An 18,431-nucleotide genomic window follows, 5' to 3' on the forward strand; every position below is an offset into this window, starting at 1 on the left:
TGAGTTTAGTTAGCTCACAAAACCAAACAGAGATCGGTCATACACCTGTCCTTGTCACAGGAAGGAGTTGTGGTTGAAGTGTATGCCATGCTGTGGGTAGATCACCCAACCTGAAATTTTAATTTGAATATTAATGATAACTAGATGGAATCCACTCTTATCAAGTAATGAACAACTGCTTATGATACACGAGAGATACAGCGTGGGGGCGTATCACTGTTGGTAGCAGTTACTACATATGGAGCTGTATCACAATTTGAATCTCTGAAGTAGCAAATCCTTCCCTGCAAGATGTGCCCGTTAGTGATTACTGCAGAAGTACTTCTGACTGAGAAGTTGTGTGTGGAATACTGGACCTCCTTTACCCTGCTTGGTTAGGGTTGTTTCCCAAAGGACAGCACTGAACTGTGGATTTGAAAAGGCTCTACTTCTTTTCAAGCCTATGTCTTCAAACGTTTTCGGTAAGAATATACAGGGTATTTTGCTTTTCAAAATGTCTCTGTAGGGTGAAGATGAACAGTGAATGGGTATGGTCATGTAGTTGTCAACACTTCTTAATTTTTACTACAGGTTACTGTAGTTAAATACCTTTGCCACTGATGGATTTAATGGATGGAATAAAATTGAGTTGACCAAGAACTGCAAAATTACTGCACACAGCTAGCAATGAAGAACTAGCTGGAAGAAATTATCAACCAAAGTTCCTCTAGATCAAGCCTGGAATTGGAGGGAGGGTTGAAAATTGGTATTTACATTTTTGAGGTTGTTTAGTCAGAATGTAGACTGAGAGGGGATGATGAGCTATAGGTTAATACAGAATGGCAATTTTCTTGGTGTCATGAATAAGTAGTAAAATTTGGACAATTCTTGCTGATCTAAACCTGAAGGTATATCTATTTGTAAGGAATTCAGGGTAGTTTGTGAGGATCACTAGGTTATAGTTCTGGTGATCCTTAGCTGCAGTTGTCACACACCTCGTGCTGTAAAAGGCTTACTCCTTTTTTTGGTGATCAGCCTACGTGTGAGTCACGCTGACAATCTGTTTTTCTGTTGCATAACTTGTTGATGACTACTGTTGTGGTTTCTGAGGTGTAGCTTTTCATAGCCAGACAAAAGGTTTTTGTGGGTCTATGCATTGGGTAGGTAAGTCCTTCAGTTAGGATAATAATGCCTTTGTACTATGCAGTCTTCAGTTGTGCGACCACTTTGCTTGAACAGTCCAGGATGGCACTAGTATGACTGAAATTTGTCTTTGTGTGAATTGCCTTCATTGAATCAGTCTTGTTAGTACTGGTACTTGTTGGTACCAGGTGATTTCCAGAATTTTTAATTTTTTTTTAATGCAGGGCAGCAGATTATCACTTCTACAGCAGATATGAGAAGACATAAAATACAGGGGCAGAAGGTCTTCTAGGGAGAGCAGTCAAATGATAATGCTGAGGAACCCATGTTGGTACAGTGTCATTTTTTTTGGCCTTTGGGTCCTCTTCTGGATTTTGGATCTGCTATGTTGCGATGAGTAAAATGTGGCTGAGATAAAACATGTATTGACAGTGTCAGATGGATAATATTTTGCCTGAAACCTGTTTTTGGCAGCATCAGATGTCTCAGAGAAGGCTTTAGTGATTCCAGAGATGAGAAGTGCATTTTGAAATATGTTATGTTCATCACTGAGTTCCTCTCTCACTGTTTTATGTAACCAGTATAGACTAAGACACATTGTCTTGGTAGATGGGATGGAGACTCAGCAAAAAAAAAAACAAGTTTCAGGAGACAATCTCTCTTAACATAGGTCTGCAACTAGCACATACAGCATTTGTGACATGCAAGACATTATGGTTGCCTGGATTGAGGCCTGAAAAATAGCACAGGGAAGCTCCTAGCTCTTTGAAGGCTGCATATCTGGCTTTGGAATTCCAGGGGGTCCCAGGAAGGCATTTGACCTATGCCTTGGTTTACTGTAAAGTGTCCTTGTGCATGTTTCAGGAGCTTCACTCTCAGAGAACAACTTTAGGCTGTTTAAATGCATGAAACTAATGATGTTATTCAGTCTGCTTCACCTCTTATCAAATGGTGGAAAACTGTGTAGAATTAGGCTGAATGATGGGGACAATATGGAACACACACCACACACGGGTCTTTACAGTTGTGAGACTAGGAAATTTTCAAATGAGGATTTAGTTTCTATTATTTTTACAGAAAATTTATTACCAATTTTTCTTTCCAAATAACAGCTTGATAAAGTCTTTTTTTTTTTTAAGAGATCTCTGTATAAAAAGTGATTTCTCAGTACTTAAATATTTTAAAAAGTCTTACTTTGATTTCAGAAAAATGCATATAAAATAAAAAAAAAAATTTGTGTAATGCTCTTAAGAGAGCTTTGTAAAACATTTGAAAGCTTTATATAATAACAATGCTTGCTGAGCACAGAGAGGGAGCCTTCTTAAGGTTGTAAAATAAACTGGGAGCAGAATCTGCATCTTCTTGGGTTTTTTTTTTTTGTGTCTTTGGTTCTGATAATTATATGTAGTGTTACATTGTATCCTCAAGTGTAACTAATTTACAGAATTGCAAAATTTGTCTGTCTTCTAACAAGCTATTTAGTTATTCCAACAAGCAGTATTTATGAATTGGCTGATTATTTTAGATGCACAATGACAACTTTGAGAAGTAAAGGTTTTCCACCTGCTTATAATATGTGCTTTGTAGTATATTAGCTTGCTGTTCTGGCTTTTAAAAAATGCTATGGTGTTTAATTAACTGGTATTTTAAGAACAAACATATCTGAAAATTTTTTCAGATTCTTGCTGCTACACTTTAGCTTTCTATTAATATTTCATTGGGTTTTTATAGTATATAAAAGAAGAATGTTGGAAGTAGAAAATGTTCTTCAAGATGGTAGGAGTAACTTGTATAATCTCACTAAAAGATTTTAAGGTGTCTCTTTTTGTTGTGGTTAATGCGGAGAAATTAAGAACAAAAACTCATCTTTTGGAAGTCACTGACTTCCCTTCCAAGTTAAATTAGATATAAATTGCTTGAACACTTGGAATTTTTGGCGCTTAATTTCCATTATTATGTCCTTTAATGATCAGAATATTAAATTTTTTCCTCTGCAGTTTAAATGTAATCGTTACATAGTGCTCTGTAGTCTATAATGAGTTTTATTTCCTTTAGAAGTTAAATTTTACCCAGTCAAATAAGGAAAATTTTGTAATTTTTTTCACCCTAGTCAGGGTTCAGGTTTTCTTTACTTTCAGCATGTCATAGTATTATCTTACTGCCAGCATTCATTTCGGGCTAAAGTAGTGTATTTCACCCAATAATGGTACTAATCCCATGCAGGTGATCCTTCCTCTCTACTCAGCACCAGTGAGGCCACACGTGCAGTTGTGTGTCCAGTTTTGGGCTCCTCAGTATGAGAGAGACATGAGCATACTGGAGAGGGTGGAGCACCACAAAGATGCTTAAGGGACTGGAGCATCTCATCTGAGCAAAGGAGGAGACAGCTGGGACTGTTTGTCCTGGATGAGAGAGGGAATCTTGCCAGTGTATAAAATAACTGAAGGGAGGGTACAAGGAGGATGGAGCCAGGCTCTTTTCACAGTGACAGGCACAAAGGTAATGGGCACAAGTTGAAACACAAGAGGCTCCATCTGAACATCATAAAACATTGTTTATTGTGAGGGTGACCCAAGCACTGGAACTAGTTGCCCATAGAGGTTGTGGAGTCTCCCTCCTTGGAAATACTTATAAGATGACTGGAAATGGACCTGGGCAGCTTGTTCCAGATTACCCTACTTGAGCAGGGAGGTTGGACCAGATACCCTCCAGAGGTCCCTTCCAACCTCAAGCAGTTTGTGGTAGGATGATGTTTGTTGACTAACCCTGTCAGCTGAAAGAAAACTTCTCTAGAATGTTACACAAGTACACATAGTAAACTTAGGAGTGAAATAATAATGTTCTAGGTTTCAAAGAGACTGGAAAATATGAGTTCTCTGGAGCTTTTATTCTATTACTTGTTCTGTATTTGTTGAGATGTGCAGTCATGTAATTAGGCAATGCTACTTCTAAATGCACTTTTTTTTAAATTGAGCTCAAGACAAGCTACTTATGAAGTGACTGAAGGTGCTGGCTGTAGAACATGCTTGTACAGTTTAAAAGCTGTTATGTTTAATGAGATGGGATAGCAAGGCGGTATCTTATTACTTTCTGATAAGCTGTTTTCAAGGCAGCAAAATTTTAGTTATCCTGCTTGTCACAGATTTCTGATAAAAAGAAAAAGCGGAGAAAGACATTTAAGCAAAAGGTGCTGTGAAATGGACATCCGGGGAGTATGGGTGCCACAGTTAAGGTTCATAGAATCATAGGATAGTTTGGGATGGAAGAAACCTTTGAAGGTCATCTAGTCAAACTTGAGATTCACTTGCTACACTTGCAGAAGGAGTTACTGTTAAGTTTGGATGCTTTGCACAATTGAGGAACAAGGTCCTGTCTGGGAAGCTGGGGATGTTCTAACTTGGGTTCTTTTGCTGGTGAACTTCCTTCGGCAGAAGTTTCCGTTGATCTCTTTTAAAATTAGAGTTATAATATATTGCCTCTTAGAAGGGAATGTAGAAAGTTAATTTATTTAATATTAGTGGAGGCAATTTTGGAAATACTTCTAGGAAGGTGCCAAGAAGAAAAGTGATTAAAATGTATTTTCATCATGGTCTCTGGATGATACTCAAGAGGCTGTTAATAGTGTTAAGAAGTAACAAGCTGTTTTATAAGCAGCAAAACTAGAGGTTTTCTGTGGATTTTTGACGTAAATCCCCTTGTACTACCCTCTGCTCATCATGCACATATTGCTGTGAATGTCCTCTTATCTTCCTGTTTGACTGCATGAATTGCAATGTGTTCCATACCTGCTTTAGAGATACCTGTGTACTAAATGCTGCCCCTCTGAATGAATAAAGGGTTGAATTATAACTGCCTTTGTCTCCGTCAGGGTATTAATTTGTGACTGTTTACCTTATCTAGCCACAGGTATTTTTTTTTTCTTTCCTTCTCCACCCCCCCCCCCCCAAAAGTACAGTATCTGGTTCCTCCAGCTCTTTAAAATCACGTATGAAATTAGAAAATGGATTCAAAGGCTACTGCAAATGTATGTGTCAAATGACAGATGTACAGACAGCAAGACTGCATAAGCCTTATTCTTTTAAGAAATCAGGTTAAAAGTAGTAAGTGTCCTTTTACCTGAGTTCTATTTAGTGTGCTTATTGAGAAAAGAACTGTGTAGAAGAAAGAAATACTTAATCATCTGGAGATCTTTTTATGCTGCATAACTCCTCTTTTCATAGTTACTATTCATACAACTTCCAATGGTAATCTCGTTTACTGTTTGTAATTGCAATGTTTCTTATCCAGCCAAATACACTGCCTTCTGTGACTGGGGACCTTTTTTCAACACCTGAAACCAATTTAGAACAATTTCATTATTGCTGACACTTTATACTCTTTGTTTTCTTGATCAAACTTTCTTGGACTTTTAGTTGGTTATGACACCAGTTTTTAATAATCCACGTCTGTTAAGAGTTTGCACTGTATTTTGTAGTGCACTGTTCCTGACTTAGATCCCAGTGAAACTGAAGGACATCAGCATTATGATCCAGCTTTTTCAGTGTTTAACACTCGCTGGTGTGTTTGTATAAAATATATACACGTATTTTATATGTAAGTGTGCATATAAAAATGTTTTTGCATCTGTACATATGTATACACACACATTGTTTATTTTGTGTCCACACTATTTGGATTCTCTGTGCTCTGGATTCTCCAATGTAATTCAACATTATAAGAACAGGTAAGTTGGCTTTCAGCTAGTTTCACTGCACTTCTTTAAAGCTTATCTTAATTTTACTTAATTAGTGAAATCTGTAAATTAAGGATAAAGTCTTTTTGATCGAGTTGGTAAATTAATTTTCCGTGGATATATTCGAATGAATATTTTGCAATTAGCCCTTTGGCCAGTGCAGACATGTTAGGAGTGACCCTGCGCAAAGTTCTGTCCCAGCTTGTTGGAATGATTGTATAAAGAGCTCATTTTACATTTGTAAATCATTTATGCCTATGAGAAGTTTTCTAAGTTGGTGTATTTATTTTGCTGAAACAGAAGAATGAAAATAAAACTTGGAGTTTTATGTGCAGTATTTCAGCTGCACATCCTGGATGAGTTGCTTGGCCGGTAACTTAAAATGTTCTACTCATGAAGAATGCAAGTTTTTGTTTGAGGGTATTTTAAAAATGAATCAATTTATTCAAGTTGTAGCAATGACAGAATTCTCCAACGCTCGTGCACTATTGGAAACATGTTAAAAATTCAAGGTCTTCATTATTAAAGTTATCTTTTTTCCAGACCATTGTGAGAGTAACCTGTCTTTCAACGTGAATTAAGCGATTTAGCACATTTGCAGCACTTAATATTCATAAATGCAAAATAAAATCAAAGAAATAAAGAAATATTTCCCTTCTGTGATATAATCAGACAAACAAAAATGAGCAAAACTCCAGGTAAATTACTTATCTTCAGAACTGGGTATATCTAAAGGCTCTCTGAAATCTCATTGACCTTTTTTTTATTTGTATTTTATGTGCCATTTATTCCCATACAATAGAAAAGCTCATAGCAAAAATCATGAATTATGGCTAGATGGATGATATCTCTATTTTAAATTTTACAAGATCTAATAGACAGTGATATTATGTTTATTTTGCAGCTATGGGGACTTTGATTGGAAGACCAGAGCATCCTGTTACGCTTTTGTTAGTCATCTTTACATAATATCTCCTGTAGGCTCCTCTGTGTTTCCCAGAGCAACTCCATAGGATATATACCAGTGTGTTCTTAACATACAGTTTTCCTGATAGTGCTGCCTCTCAATTGTTGATATTAATAATGTAATTGATACACAATATGAACTGCTGGTAGTTGATGAGTAACCTCTCATGGTGTGTTCCATTAAGACATAGACCGTCTGGGTACAATACTGAAATACCCAAAACTTGAAACAGTTCACTCTAACTAGTCTACTTTGAGATTTGGATTCCTGATTTGCATTGCTGGCATCTATTCTTATTTTCTGCTTTGTTACCCGAGCACTGGTGGCTAACAAGACTAACAAGGGGAGATCAAAGAACTGCAGAACACTATGCCTGCTGATGAACTGCCGATTAACAGAGACCTGAGTGGGGAATAGAATCTCTGAGCACACAGATATGTAAGATTTCCTGCTGCATTTTATTGATGTCATCATGCACAAAGCTACAGAAGATCCCTGAAAGAGTCAGCAAACGTGAACAAGGGAGATAGGGTTAGATACATAATTTTTCAAAAAATGTTGGGCAAGGTTTATTGCTAGCAGATATTGAACTAAGCAGCTGTGGGATGGAGGATAGTTTCTCTGTTTGCCTGAAGAAATTGGTTAGAAGGCAGGAAGTGGAGACTACAGATAAATGGTGCTGGAGGCCACAGAGGACATGTGCTGGCGATCCGTGTTCTAAATTATACAAATAAATTATTTAGAGTTTGAAAATGGATGAGTATGGTAACTGCTGCCAATGTGAAGAATTGCAAAAAACCCTTATGGGACTGAGTGATTTTTCTCCCCTTTTATTTCACAACTAAATGTAAAATGATGCATATTGGGGCTGGGAGAGGGAGAGATTCCAACTTCATGCTTAATATGAAAAGGTGTGAGGTGACTTATTACCACTTTAGAATGAGAAATTGTATTTATTATAGTTCCTTGGAAATGTCAATGTAGTGCTCAACAGCAGACAAAGAGCAGATATTCACTGTTTCAAAAAGGAACAGAACAGAAAGGTTCTTATGGTAGCCTCTGAAGCTCCTCAGGTGTCTCTGCATCTTGCATGCTTTGCGTAGTTACTCAGCTTCAAAAAGGATGCAACAAAACTGGTGAAGGTGCAGGGATAAGCTGATGAAGATGATTAGTCTGATGCCTGAAAAGACAAGACTGGAAGAAAGCAACTGCTTTCTGCTGGTTGATGTGCAGTCAGGGGTGTTTACAAAGATGTTCTGAGAGGTTCTAGTGTTCTAAACACCACAGGACCAGTCAATCCTGTGAATACCAGTTTCTCTTGAAACTATGAAAATGCACAAGGTCAAAAATCTTGGTTTGTCCTCTTGGATAGGAAGCATTTGGCTTTCTTGTACAAATTTGAGCAGTCAGTTCACTGGTGTAAGCTCTCCAAATTTAGGCTCTTTACATCTACTGTTCCAGTTCCCTCCAATTTGAAGTGTTTTCCCCTTAATTTCATCAGGCATATAAGACTTCAAGTGTTTAATGCAGGAAAAAAAAAAAAGCTTTTCACTTTGCATCCATTTGATAAACAGTTTTATTTTAGTAATGGATTTGTTACCAGATTTGAAAATAAAAGAAAACTCAACTGTGTGTGTGTTAGGAACATGTTCCAAACAGACATTTTCAGTGACAGTGTTCAGAAGTGCATGACAGAGGCATGAACTGATGCCTGAAATAATTTCTCTTTAAGTAGAACTCCCAAAAGAATAAAAAAATCTGAGTTTTCTAAGTTTCATCAACAATCTCAGGAAAAGATCGTTCTTTAAATTAACCTCCAAAAAGTATTCTCTGCAGACAGGAGGAAAATGGTTATTAATTTTTAATCTGCCAGTTGAGCAGTAATTTTGTCTAGCAAATCCTTGGTTAATTTTAAAACTGAATTTGAAGGTGGTTTATATAAATCTCTTTAAAGTGTACTCTTAACCAGAAGACGTTCCTTTGGAAGCAAAACCTATTTGCTATCTGTTATGCACATTCCTGATGGAATGGCAGGAACCAGTAAATACTGCAATTTGCCAGTAAATTGTTTTTTTTGCTTGTTTGTCAGGACTTTTCTGTTGCCAAGTTGTCTGCCCTATTTTGAGGACTGGAAAGGTGCTTTTGAACCAATCATTAGTTTGAATTAATGTTTCTAACATGTCACTATAGCGATAGATCTTCCTTACAAGTCTGTTTTCAATCACTGTAATCTCCTTTTACTGTTACAATTATGGATTTGTGAAAGATGTCATTACCACTCTATATGTATAAAAACCTGATTTCCCAGTTACTATGGAGAATCAGATCCCATGACAGTGCTCTAAAGTCAGTAAAATCAACTAGATAAGGGTGTACCTACAAGAGCAGTTTTATTTGACATGCCCTGCTTCTTGCCATTCTGGCTCTCTTGCAGCAGAGTCCAAATCAGTCTTTTTGTAGAATTATCAAGATGTATCTGCAGCAGCATCTTGCTGGTTGTTGTTTCTGGTGCATCCCATAATAAACATTTGCAATATGAGTATGCAATAGACCTATCCCCTATTAATGATTTTTGCCTTTAAAAGCAAAATTTGGCACTAATAGTGTCAGTAAAAAGTCCACTGCTAAAACCATGTGTTCTTTGGTGGACAGATTGTAAGATCTTTATGTGACATCAAGCTCCAAGCACTTACTGTGACAAACTGCTATCAGGTAAGGAAATTTCAACGGTGGAAATCTCTATATTGCCTTTTTCACAATGCTTGTAATTTTCATTCTGCTGAACTTAGTGTCTCTCTTGTGAGTTCTTGAAGGGTTGGGTGTGGTTTTTTGCTAATAGTTCTTTCTGTTATCTGTATTGTGATGTTCCAGTCAGTGTGTGAGACTTTCCTCTCCTCTTAAAGACAAGGTTTTGGTTTAAGAAAAGCCTGTCTCTTCCTGCAGGTGTTCTTCAGCATTTCCAACTTTGACTATGCAAATGCTATCTAGTGTAACTATGGAGATAATTTTGTTTTTCCGATTAGGAGTTCACGTTGCTTGTACTTCCTGAACCAAAATGCCATCCTCTGTTAATTTTTTAGCTGGCAGAGGCATCTATCTTCTTGTGTCTCTCCAAAGCTTTTGTGTGAACAGCTGCTCCCAAGAGTATAGATGTTCTAACTGTAGTATAATATGCTACCTGGTCTGGCAGTAACAGAAATCTCCATGTTATCTCTTGCCATATCATCCTTACAAAATTTAATGCTGTATACAAGAGCTGTGGGGTTTCTCACTTGCAGGTAATGTGGAGTTGTCTGCTATCATATCATGAAGCCTGCCTGCTTTGTGGTAGAGGAAAGCAGTGAACTGTGTGACAGAGTAATGCTCAGTGTTCATCTGGAAAAAACCAGTTGACTACTTCCTGTAATGAAGTCAAAGGATTCTGAAGGACTTATCATATTCTTAGTACACTGCTTGGGGGAGGCAAAGGGGACAGGACAGATATGTTTGTGGTTATCAAAGTAGCTTAATCTGCTCAAAATATGATTTCCTATCTCAGAATTAGATGATGCAGTTAACTGTGTCTTAGTCTCTTGTGTTCAACTGAGTTTCAGGTCTCAGTAGTGTATTCTTAAGTTACTTCTGCATTAAGTTATGTGTCTGGTGAAATGTACTCCTTCACAATTTCTATCTTAATTTTATCTTAGGATAAATTATGGATATAGAAACATCTTATGTTGTGATGTATTCAGTTTTAGCCATTTGTAATTTCCATAATTTTTGTGTTTCTTCAGAGCTAAGTATTCTGTAACAAAATCTGTACCTTTTCCCCAGAAACACAGCAAATTAGGGCAGTGAAATATTCCACAATTAATATTCTGCTGTGAGGAAACAAGTTCTTCTCTTGGACTTAGCTGGTATTTGCATACACTGTGTGATTTTTACAAAGCTAAAATGTCAATGGTTATTTGATTCTCCTTAATAAATATTTATTTGAGGCATCCAAACATCCCAGAAGCCCAGTTTCCCTCATATGCAAGCCAAGTGGTTAGATCTGCCATGTCATGGTCACAGTCACCTTCTTGTTTAGTCACTCATCTGTTTTGAACCACACTGGTCAGTCAGTCTTTAGTTTCATCCTCTAAACCTATAGGTCTGTGTTTTCCCAAGTAGAGTTTTTAGGACTTAAAGGTGGTCTGGCAAGCTGCGAGTTAGAGCAAGACCCTTCACAGAGGCCTCGACTAGCCCATTCTGACTGTCCTTAACTCTGTCCTGACTGGATAAAGCCTTGTGTAGCCCGGTTTGATCCCATAACTTTAAGCAGGAGGTTGAACTGAGATCCCTTCCCACTTGAAAGATGCTGGGATTATTGATTTTATGATCTTAAGTTAATGAACAGTTTTATATAGAAATTTGTACATTGGTTCTGGATAACCTTAGCAAGAACTCTCCCAGGAACTTCTGTACTTGCTGACTGTGACCAGGCTTTTACTTCGTTTGTCACCTCAAGAGAGAATCACTTTACCTGAGTCATCCTGAGCTTCTAATTGCTATGAATTGGTCAGTTTGATAAGTGCTTTGTAAACACTAAGGAATTTGTGAATGCTAATGAAACGGCTTTTCTCTCTTCTTTTAGTAGAATATTTGCATCCACTTTTGCTAGTTCATGACACTAAGTGATACAGTATTATTGCCTATTCAAGTGTCAAAATCTTTTAGTGCAAATACCAAAAACAACGTACGAGCAGACTTTGAATGACAAGTGGTAGGAGTGGGACCTCTGACACGTTGAGAGGGACAGCTGCGCCTGAGTTGATGCAAGCTTAACACAAGAGTGCTTCTCATCTTTTGGGCCTGTGTGTATACCTTTGCCGTGGTTCACATTTATTGTGTAGGCATGACTTAACTGAGCTGTGGGAAATTTGGAAGGAATTTACATTCAAAGGAATTACGGCTGTTTAGTTTGGACAGGGATCTCTTAAAGGTTGTAGGGAGACAGGGACTTGGTTTTCCATGTCTCAGCAGGCAGTTTAGATGCAGTGTGAAAGATTTGGGATTACTGGATGCTGATTTCCACTTGAACTTGACAAGAGGGGAAACCTGAGGTAGTAGGACACATGCGAGGTAGTGCTGGCTGCACCTCATTTTTTAGCCAGCATCTGCTTCTTCCTACCATTTTCTTTGAGTATAGTGACTCTCTGATTAAAATAAGAAAACTACAGTAAGGTACATTGTAGTGAAAACTGATTGCCTTCCCTCAGTTTCTTAAACGGTTAGTATTGGTCTGTTAGTTACATTAGCATAGTTTCTTTTCCAAGAGAGCATTTCTCAAACTTGTGGAGATCGCGATTTTAAGTCCTATACAGTTGCTTGGGGATCTTGTTTATCTTAACAATATTTTAACACCATTTTAAAAATGCAATATAAAATAAAAATATATGTAATGTGAATGCAGACACATGGCTGTTGTTCTAGAAGAGTTTTTTCCTAACTGTTACTGTGGTAGTTTGTCTTTTGAAATATGATTTCCTTCTGTTACTTGCTCTTGTCTCTTTAGGTAACTAATAATTTATTTTTTTTTTAAACTGCATTCAATTTGCAGTTTTCAGCTGCTGTTTATCAACAGGCAAGGAGTTTGAAGAGTTTTAGCAAATCCATAAAAGCACTTGCTTAGTGGCTGATGTGCACAGCTAGTATTTATGTGGGTCAACAAGACTTTTTAGGGTTTTAGATGTAATTTTCCTACCAGGTGGTGGAAACATCTCTTAAAAGGAGTTTAATGTTTTGTGTAGCAAGTATTAATAATGTTATACTTCTTTGTTCATTATGCTTTCTAAAGAGCAGCCTTTTGGCATTTCTTTAGGTAGAGGCTATATGACAGTATATCTTCGTCAAGTAGGTGTTGCTAATAAGAAATTCATTATGCCTTTTGCAGAATTGTTTAGTCATACTTGGATGGACCAGTGTAAATAAATCCCTTTTATGCTTCAGATATTGGTAGATATCTTTTTCTTTTAGTTAGCATCTTAAGACATTAGCCAGTGTTTTACAGCCATTCCTTACACTTAAATGCATTCCTTATGCTTACATTCTTACATATCTGTGCCTATATTAAAGGAAAAGAAAGAACAAGAAAACAACCTAATGCAGAGCATTAGGCTCTATAGCTCAAATCAAATAGACTTGAAGTTGTTTCCAAATTTATTTATGCTGTAAAATCTGATTTTTGTAACAGATAGAAATAATGACAAAGTAATTAATCAGTATGCTGGGATGTCTGTGAAAGTTGAAGTCTCAAATAAGGAATAAAATATATTAATAGAAGGTGGGTTTATAATGTAATCAAATCTTAATTTTTCATTTCTCAGATGATGAAGCATGCCTGGGACAATTACAGGCAATATGGATGGGGACATAATGAGCTCAAACCAATTGCCCGGAAAGGACATTCCACCAACATATTTGGTAGGCTATGTTTTCTGGTTTGTTTGTGAATCTGTTTTTTTTTATATTTCTATCTGTGTGTGCTCTTTGAAAGTCTACCCAAACTTACTACCAAACTCTGTTTTAACACAAATCTTTTGAAGTGTGGTTGACAGAAATGTTTGAATTATTTCAATGGTATTTCGTTGAATTACTTTACTAACCTATCTTTTTGGGAGTGATATGTTCTTATTGTTGCAAAAGCTAAGCTGTATCTATGTGCTTTGTGTGTGTGTGTGTATAAATGAAAGTTCTAATGCCCTGATGATATTTTGGGATGCAATGAATATAATTTTTTTTTTTTTAAAAAGCCAACCTTATGTTGTCTAGATCTTTGTGTTTAATTCCATGAGAATCATAGGACAGTTTGAGTTGGAGGGAATATTTTAATTTTAAGATGATCTAGTCCTACCCCCTCTGCCATGGGCAGGGACACCTTCCACTAGACCAGGGTGCTCAGAGCCCCATCGAACCTGGACTTGAACACTTCCAGGGATGAGACATCCACAGCTTCTCTGGGAAACCTGTTCCAGTGTCTCATCACCCTCAGAGTTAAAAACTTCTTGTGATACAAGAAAAAGGCGCATGTAAGATGCTGAAAAACTGTTAGTACCGAGGTGAAATTTAATGTAGCTATAAAAAAGGTCTGGGTAAGGAGAAAGTAACATTATTATTTGAGGTGTGTGACTTGTGAATCCTGAACCTGTAGACTGGAATGAAAGAAAAAAATTATATTCAAAATATGGAAGTTTGAGGGTAGGGGCAAGTTTTGAAGAAATTCAAGGGATGAAGTGAGAATATTAGAGCAATGGAGTGTGAATATAAGTGTTGCAAATGGCATTTATAATAGTATAAAATGTGAGGATGGTAAAGATCAAGAAACTGATCAAGCCATCAGACTAGATGGCTTTGCTTCCTTAAAATATCGGTGTTCTGCGGCAGTACTGCTTTTTTTGGTGTAAATGCACCACGATAGATCAAATAGAATAGTGATTAGAAAATGATGAGTATTGTATTCGTACTCAAACCAGGAAAGAATCCATTTTTTGACCCCAACTCTGTAGGACTGATGGTTCCAAAAAACCCACATGGTCACTTGGTTGTCACTGTTGAGGACTGAGCCCTGGAGGTCCCTTACGTTCATCCTCTGGTATATCAAAACACATAACCTTCGTGTTAGTAATTAAGGTTAAGTCTGGATTGGTCCAGGATGCACAGCACCTAAGATGGCTGAGCTGCGAAGTTTGTGCATTTATTCTGAAACATAGTGGAGAGCTGCTCAAAGACTAGGAAGAATTTTCTGAATTCTTTTCAGGGTTTCACACTGTTCATCCATTCTCGTATTTGAGGAAGATACAACTTTATCATAACCCCTTTTTACATCAAGAATGATTGTGAATATACTGTGTATACCTTAATTATGTTAGTATTGTTTATAAAATTTGCTTGAAATCAGGGTGGTTTTTTTGACTTTTATTGTAAGGCACTTGACTAATGGCTTTCTGTGAGGTGATTTCTCATTGTAATTGATATTTATATTATTCATCTTGCTTTAAACCTTGAATTTGTTTCTTGTAGGTGATAGAATATGGATTTGGATTGTGTAATTGTCTCATTTTTGGTGCTTAGTGCCTGAACCTAGAATAAAATATTTTGTCTTAAATCAAAATTTGGTTAGCTTTTTGTTTTCATACATAGAGAAAAAGTAAGGTCACAGAAGAACCCTATTCCAAAAGAAAAGTCAAAGCATGTTTCTCAAAAGTATTGTAATATTTAAAGGATCTTTCTAATTTTTTTGCTGTCCCTTTTCCCAATCCCCTTAAAATTTATCTCAAAACCATTCTTATATCTTATCAAATAAACAAGTTATTTTCTTTATATCCAAACAATTTTTCATTAAATTTATTTGCATGATGAATTTCACCCTTCAATAAATTGTGGATATGGAGCATGGAGGAGAACTTTTAACTAGGCACACTGCTCCTTTCCCCTGCTCCCAGCAATGGAAGGAGAACCTTGAAGTTAAATTTTCTGCAATACTTAAAAAAATCTCAAATGAATAAAACAAAAAGAAAACCCGCAAATAAACACGCTTCCTCCTTGGAAGCTTATTGAAATCCATAGGAGAATAATTTCAGCTGCTGTACTAGGCCAGTCTGCAGTAAGGAGTGTTTGACTCAACTGCAAACCTTGACGGCATTGATGTCTTCTGGTCTTGTGCTGGAACCTGTTTTTTTACAGTTCAGTATGGAATGAAAACTGATATTGTTCTGATGTTATTTTACTTCGTTATATTCCCTTATACAGAAAATGACTCGATCAGGGGGAGTTGTCTGAGAGAGGGAAGATGAACTAAGTTAGTATGTACAGGAGAAAAAACCATCTGGACTGGGTGAGGAGTTCGATGAATGAAAGGGAGAACTCTTAGATACAGCTGGTACTAAGCGTAGTGCAAGGAGAGAGTGTGAGGCTGAAGGAAAGACTGTGGGAATAGGCTTCTGCCATAACAGACAAAAGGACTTTTCTTAGATACCGGGAAAGTACTGTGAAGTATTCTTAGATAATTTGTTTGCTACCTTGTACGTTGGCCCTGCTTTAATTTCTACTAGAAAAATACATTTTGAAGCTTACTGTGATTTAGTTTTATGTTATGACTAATTCATGGCTTTCCTTTATATTTTTTCCAGCTGATGAAATGGGATCTGACAGTGAAAAATCTTTAATATTCACGTGTATGATCATGTCTTTGTTGAATTTAGATGCAATTCTGTTGCTTAATTTGCCATGTATAATTTTAGATTAGCCTTGGTTTGTAACCCAAACTCTATGAACTAAGGTTCTTTCTTCATATGGAAGGAAAACATTTTTATAATGTTTTGTTTTTAATGTGAGTGATGAAGTATTTTGAAGCAGTTATGAATTATAATTTCATTGTAGTCTTTTCTCTCCATTCCTCCTCTGTGTACTTCTAACTGTCTCCTAATGAGTCTGGAGGACTTCAGCTTTTTTCTCCTTGGAATGCTTATTCTTTAGAATGATGTATTTTTTAAGTTTTGGCATTGCTTTCTGAAAGAAATTGCAGGCTTTTTCCACATTAAAGTTTCTGCTCCTCTTGTTACAGTTAACTCTAGCAACCAGTTCCTATGCATCTGTCCTTCTAAAATCCACATGCTATTTTGTGCCATTTAATTTTTAGCCAAGTCATGTCATTATTGCTCAAGGCTATTTCATGTGGAAAACTTTTCTAAAATACATAGTCTTGCAGTATATATTAAGTATACTTGATATAAGGATAGAATCAGCTATTGTTCATTTGGTGGGTGGTTGATGGGGGGGAATGTGTGTATGGAAATTGGCCTTTCTACCAAGAACTGTCTAGGCTGTTTTGTTATTCCTAGTTCTTTGCCAATCTCTATTATCCCTAATGTCACCATTCCCAGCAATATTTGCCTTTATAGAAGGATTGCATAATTATTTTTGAAATCTCATGCTAGTTTTAATAAAAAGATGCTTAGCAAAACTTGTTTTTATTATTCACCTGAAAGATGATGTGACCCAAACTATTTTCTGCCATTACTGCAGTCTGCAGTCTTCCATTTCAATTCCTAGCACATCTGTGAGATTCTGCAAGGAGATGGTATCGCTGGTTGAGGCTGCAACCATTTGCGTGAATCTTTGGGAAATCAGGTTTACTGATAACTCTGAAGTGAGGTAAACATGATTCGATGTGGAAGGCAAATAAGTCATTAGTCTTCTCTGGTGGACTCTACTTTTGTCTGAAGCAGTGTATATCCATATCTATGCCAAGAGGAGCGACAGTGTTTCTAACATTGCAAGATCTAGCAGGGTTCAGACTGGGGTCAGAGAAGGGGAGACCAGGTGGCCTGCTCTGCTCTTATAAATCTTAGTTTTAAGTCATTAAAAATATGACGAAGGATAAACTTTGTAAACTTAAAAGCAAGATGCTCTATGCCTCACTGAAGCATGCCAACAGGAACATATATGGGCTTCCTCAATTTATTAGCTTGACTTTTATAACGAAACCTGCTAGGGTTGCTGTAGTTGGCCTGCAACTAGAAACTGTTACCAGTCTTCTTGAGATGTCTGACTGTAAATTGTAAAGGAGAGCCTTCTAAAAATACTCGTCAGTCAAACTATGTAGTCAGTCAGTAACAATCTTGAATAGTACCTCTTCAATTGCTGGGTCACAACAGTAGTATGGTGCTGCTTTGGGAAAGTACGATTGGGAATTGGTGAGGTTTTAAAGATATTTACATTTAGATGACATAGAAACCAAACCTTTATAGGTTTTCTGTTGGTGAAACAGGATGCTAACTTACCTGTTTTTGAAAAGACTGGTATTCTCAAGATTTGTTATTTATTCCTACCCCATAAGATGAAATATGAAAGGCAAAGAGAAAGTACAGCAGAGGGGTGTAATTTTTTTTTTTCCAGTTTAAAAAAAAAGTGAACCTATTTAGTCGGACTGCTTAAATTGCTGGAATAATTTGATGGCAGCCTCAGGATGTTATTGCAGAGGTGGGTTTCTATGGGATCTGGGTCAAGTTCTCATTAGAACACAAAGGATGGAGAGAAAAGGCTGATGGAAAATGATGCATGTAAGATGATGAGCAAGCATGACAAACACCGAGCTTTCTTCAGAAGGTTTTCTGAGTTTAGCCAAAACCAGAGTAGTTGATGATACTGTCGGACTCTCCTGCTGTAATGAAATCTGATTGGATTTGCATTTGAGGATGAGAGAAATCATCTGAAACATGCTGTTTGAGGATGTTTTGTCCCTGCACTTGTTTGATGACCTGTAGGTGAACATCAGTCCAAATATGCTTCAGAGTTTTAAGATGTATGTTTGTGGTATCTTTTACTTCAGTATCATATGAACTGATTACTGTACCAGAAACTGTAAGGATACTTAATTGTGAGTTAAATTGAATAGTTTGTACTACTTAGTTTCTATCAGTCTTCAACTTTTATTTTTCTAAAACAATATATTTATTTGAGAACCTGAATGACTTTTAAGGAAAAAGGTAAAGAAAATAGACCACAATCCTTGGGCGATTTGGAACATTGTCTTCAGCAAAACTAGAAATCATGGGCTGTCATCTTACCTGACGCTTTCTGAAATGAGAG

At 36.8% G+C, this 18,431-nt stretch overlaps 1 protein-coding gene across 1 annotated transcript in view; it reads left to right on the forward strand.

Moving 5' to 3' along the window:
- The window catches only part of MAN1A2 (mannosidase alpha class 1A member 2), a 131,996-nt gene that overhangs the window by 29,878 nt on the left and 83,687 nt on the right, over nucleotides 1-18,431 (forward strand). Inside the window, exon 3 of the mRNA XM_032679406.1 lies at nucleotides 13,169-13,265. Within this exon, the coding sequence (XP_032535297.1) occupies nucleotides 13,169-13,265 (97 nt within the window). The remainder of the gene's footprint in view (nucleotides 1-13,168; nucleotides 13,266-18,431) is intronic.

This window comes from Chiroxiphia lanceolata, chromosome 2, assembly GCF_009829145.1.
Source record: "Chiroxiphia lanceolata isolate bChiLan1 chromosome 2, bChiLan1.pri, whole genome shotgun sequence".
Classification (NCBI taxonomy): domain Eukaryota; kingdom Metazoa; phylum Chordata; class Aves; order Passeriformes; family Pipridae; genus Chiroxiphia; species Chiroxiphia lanceolata.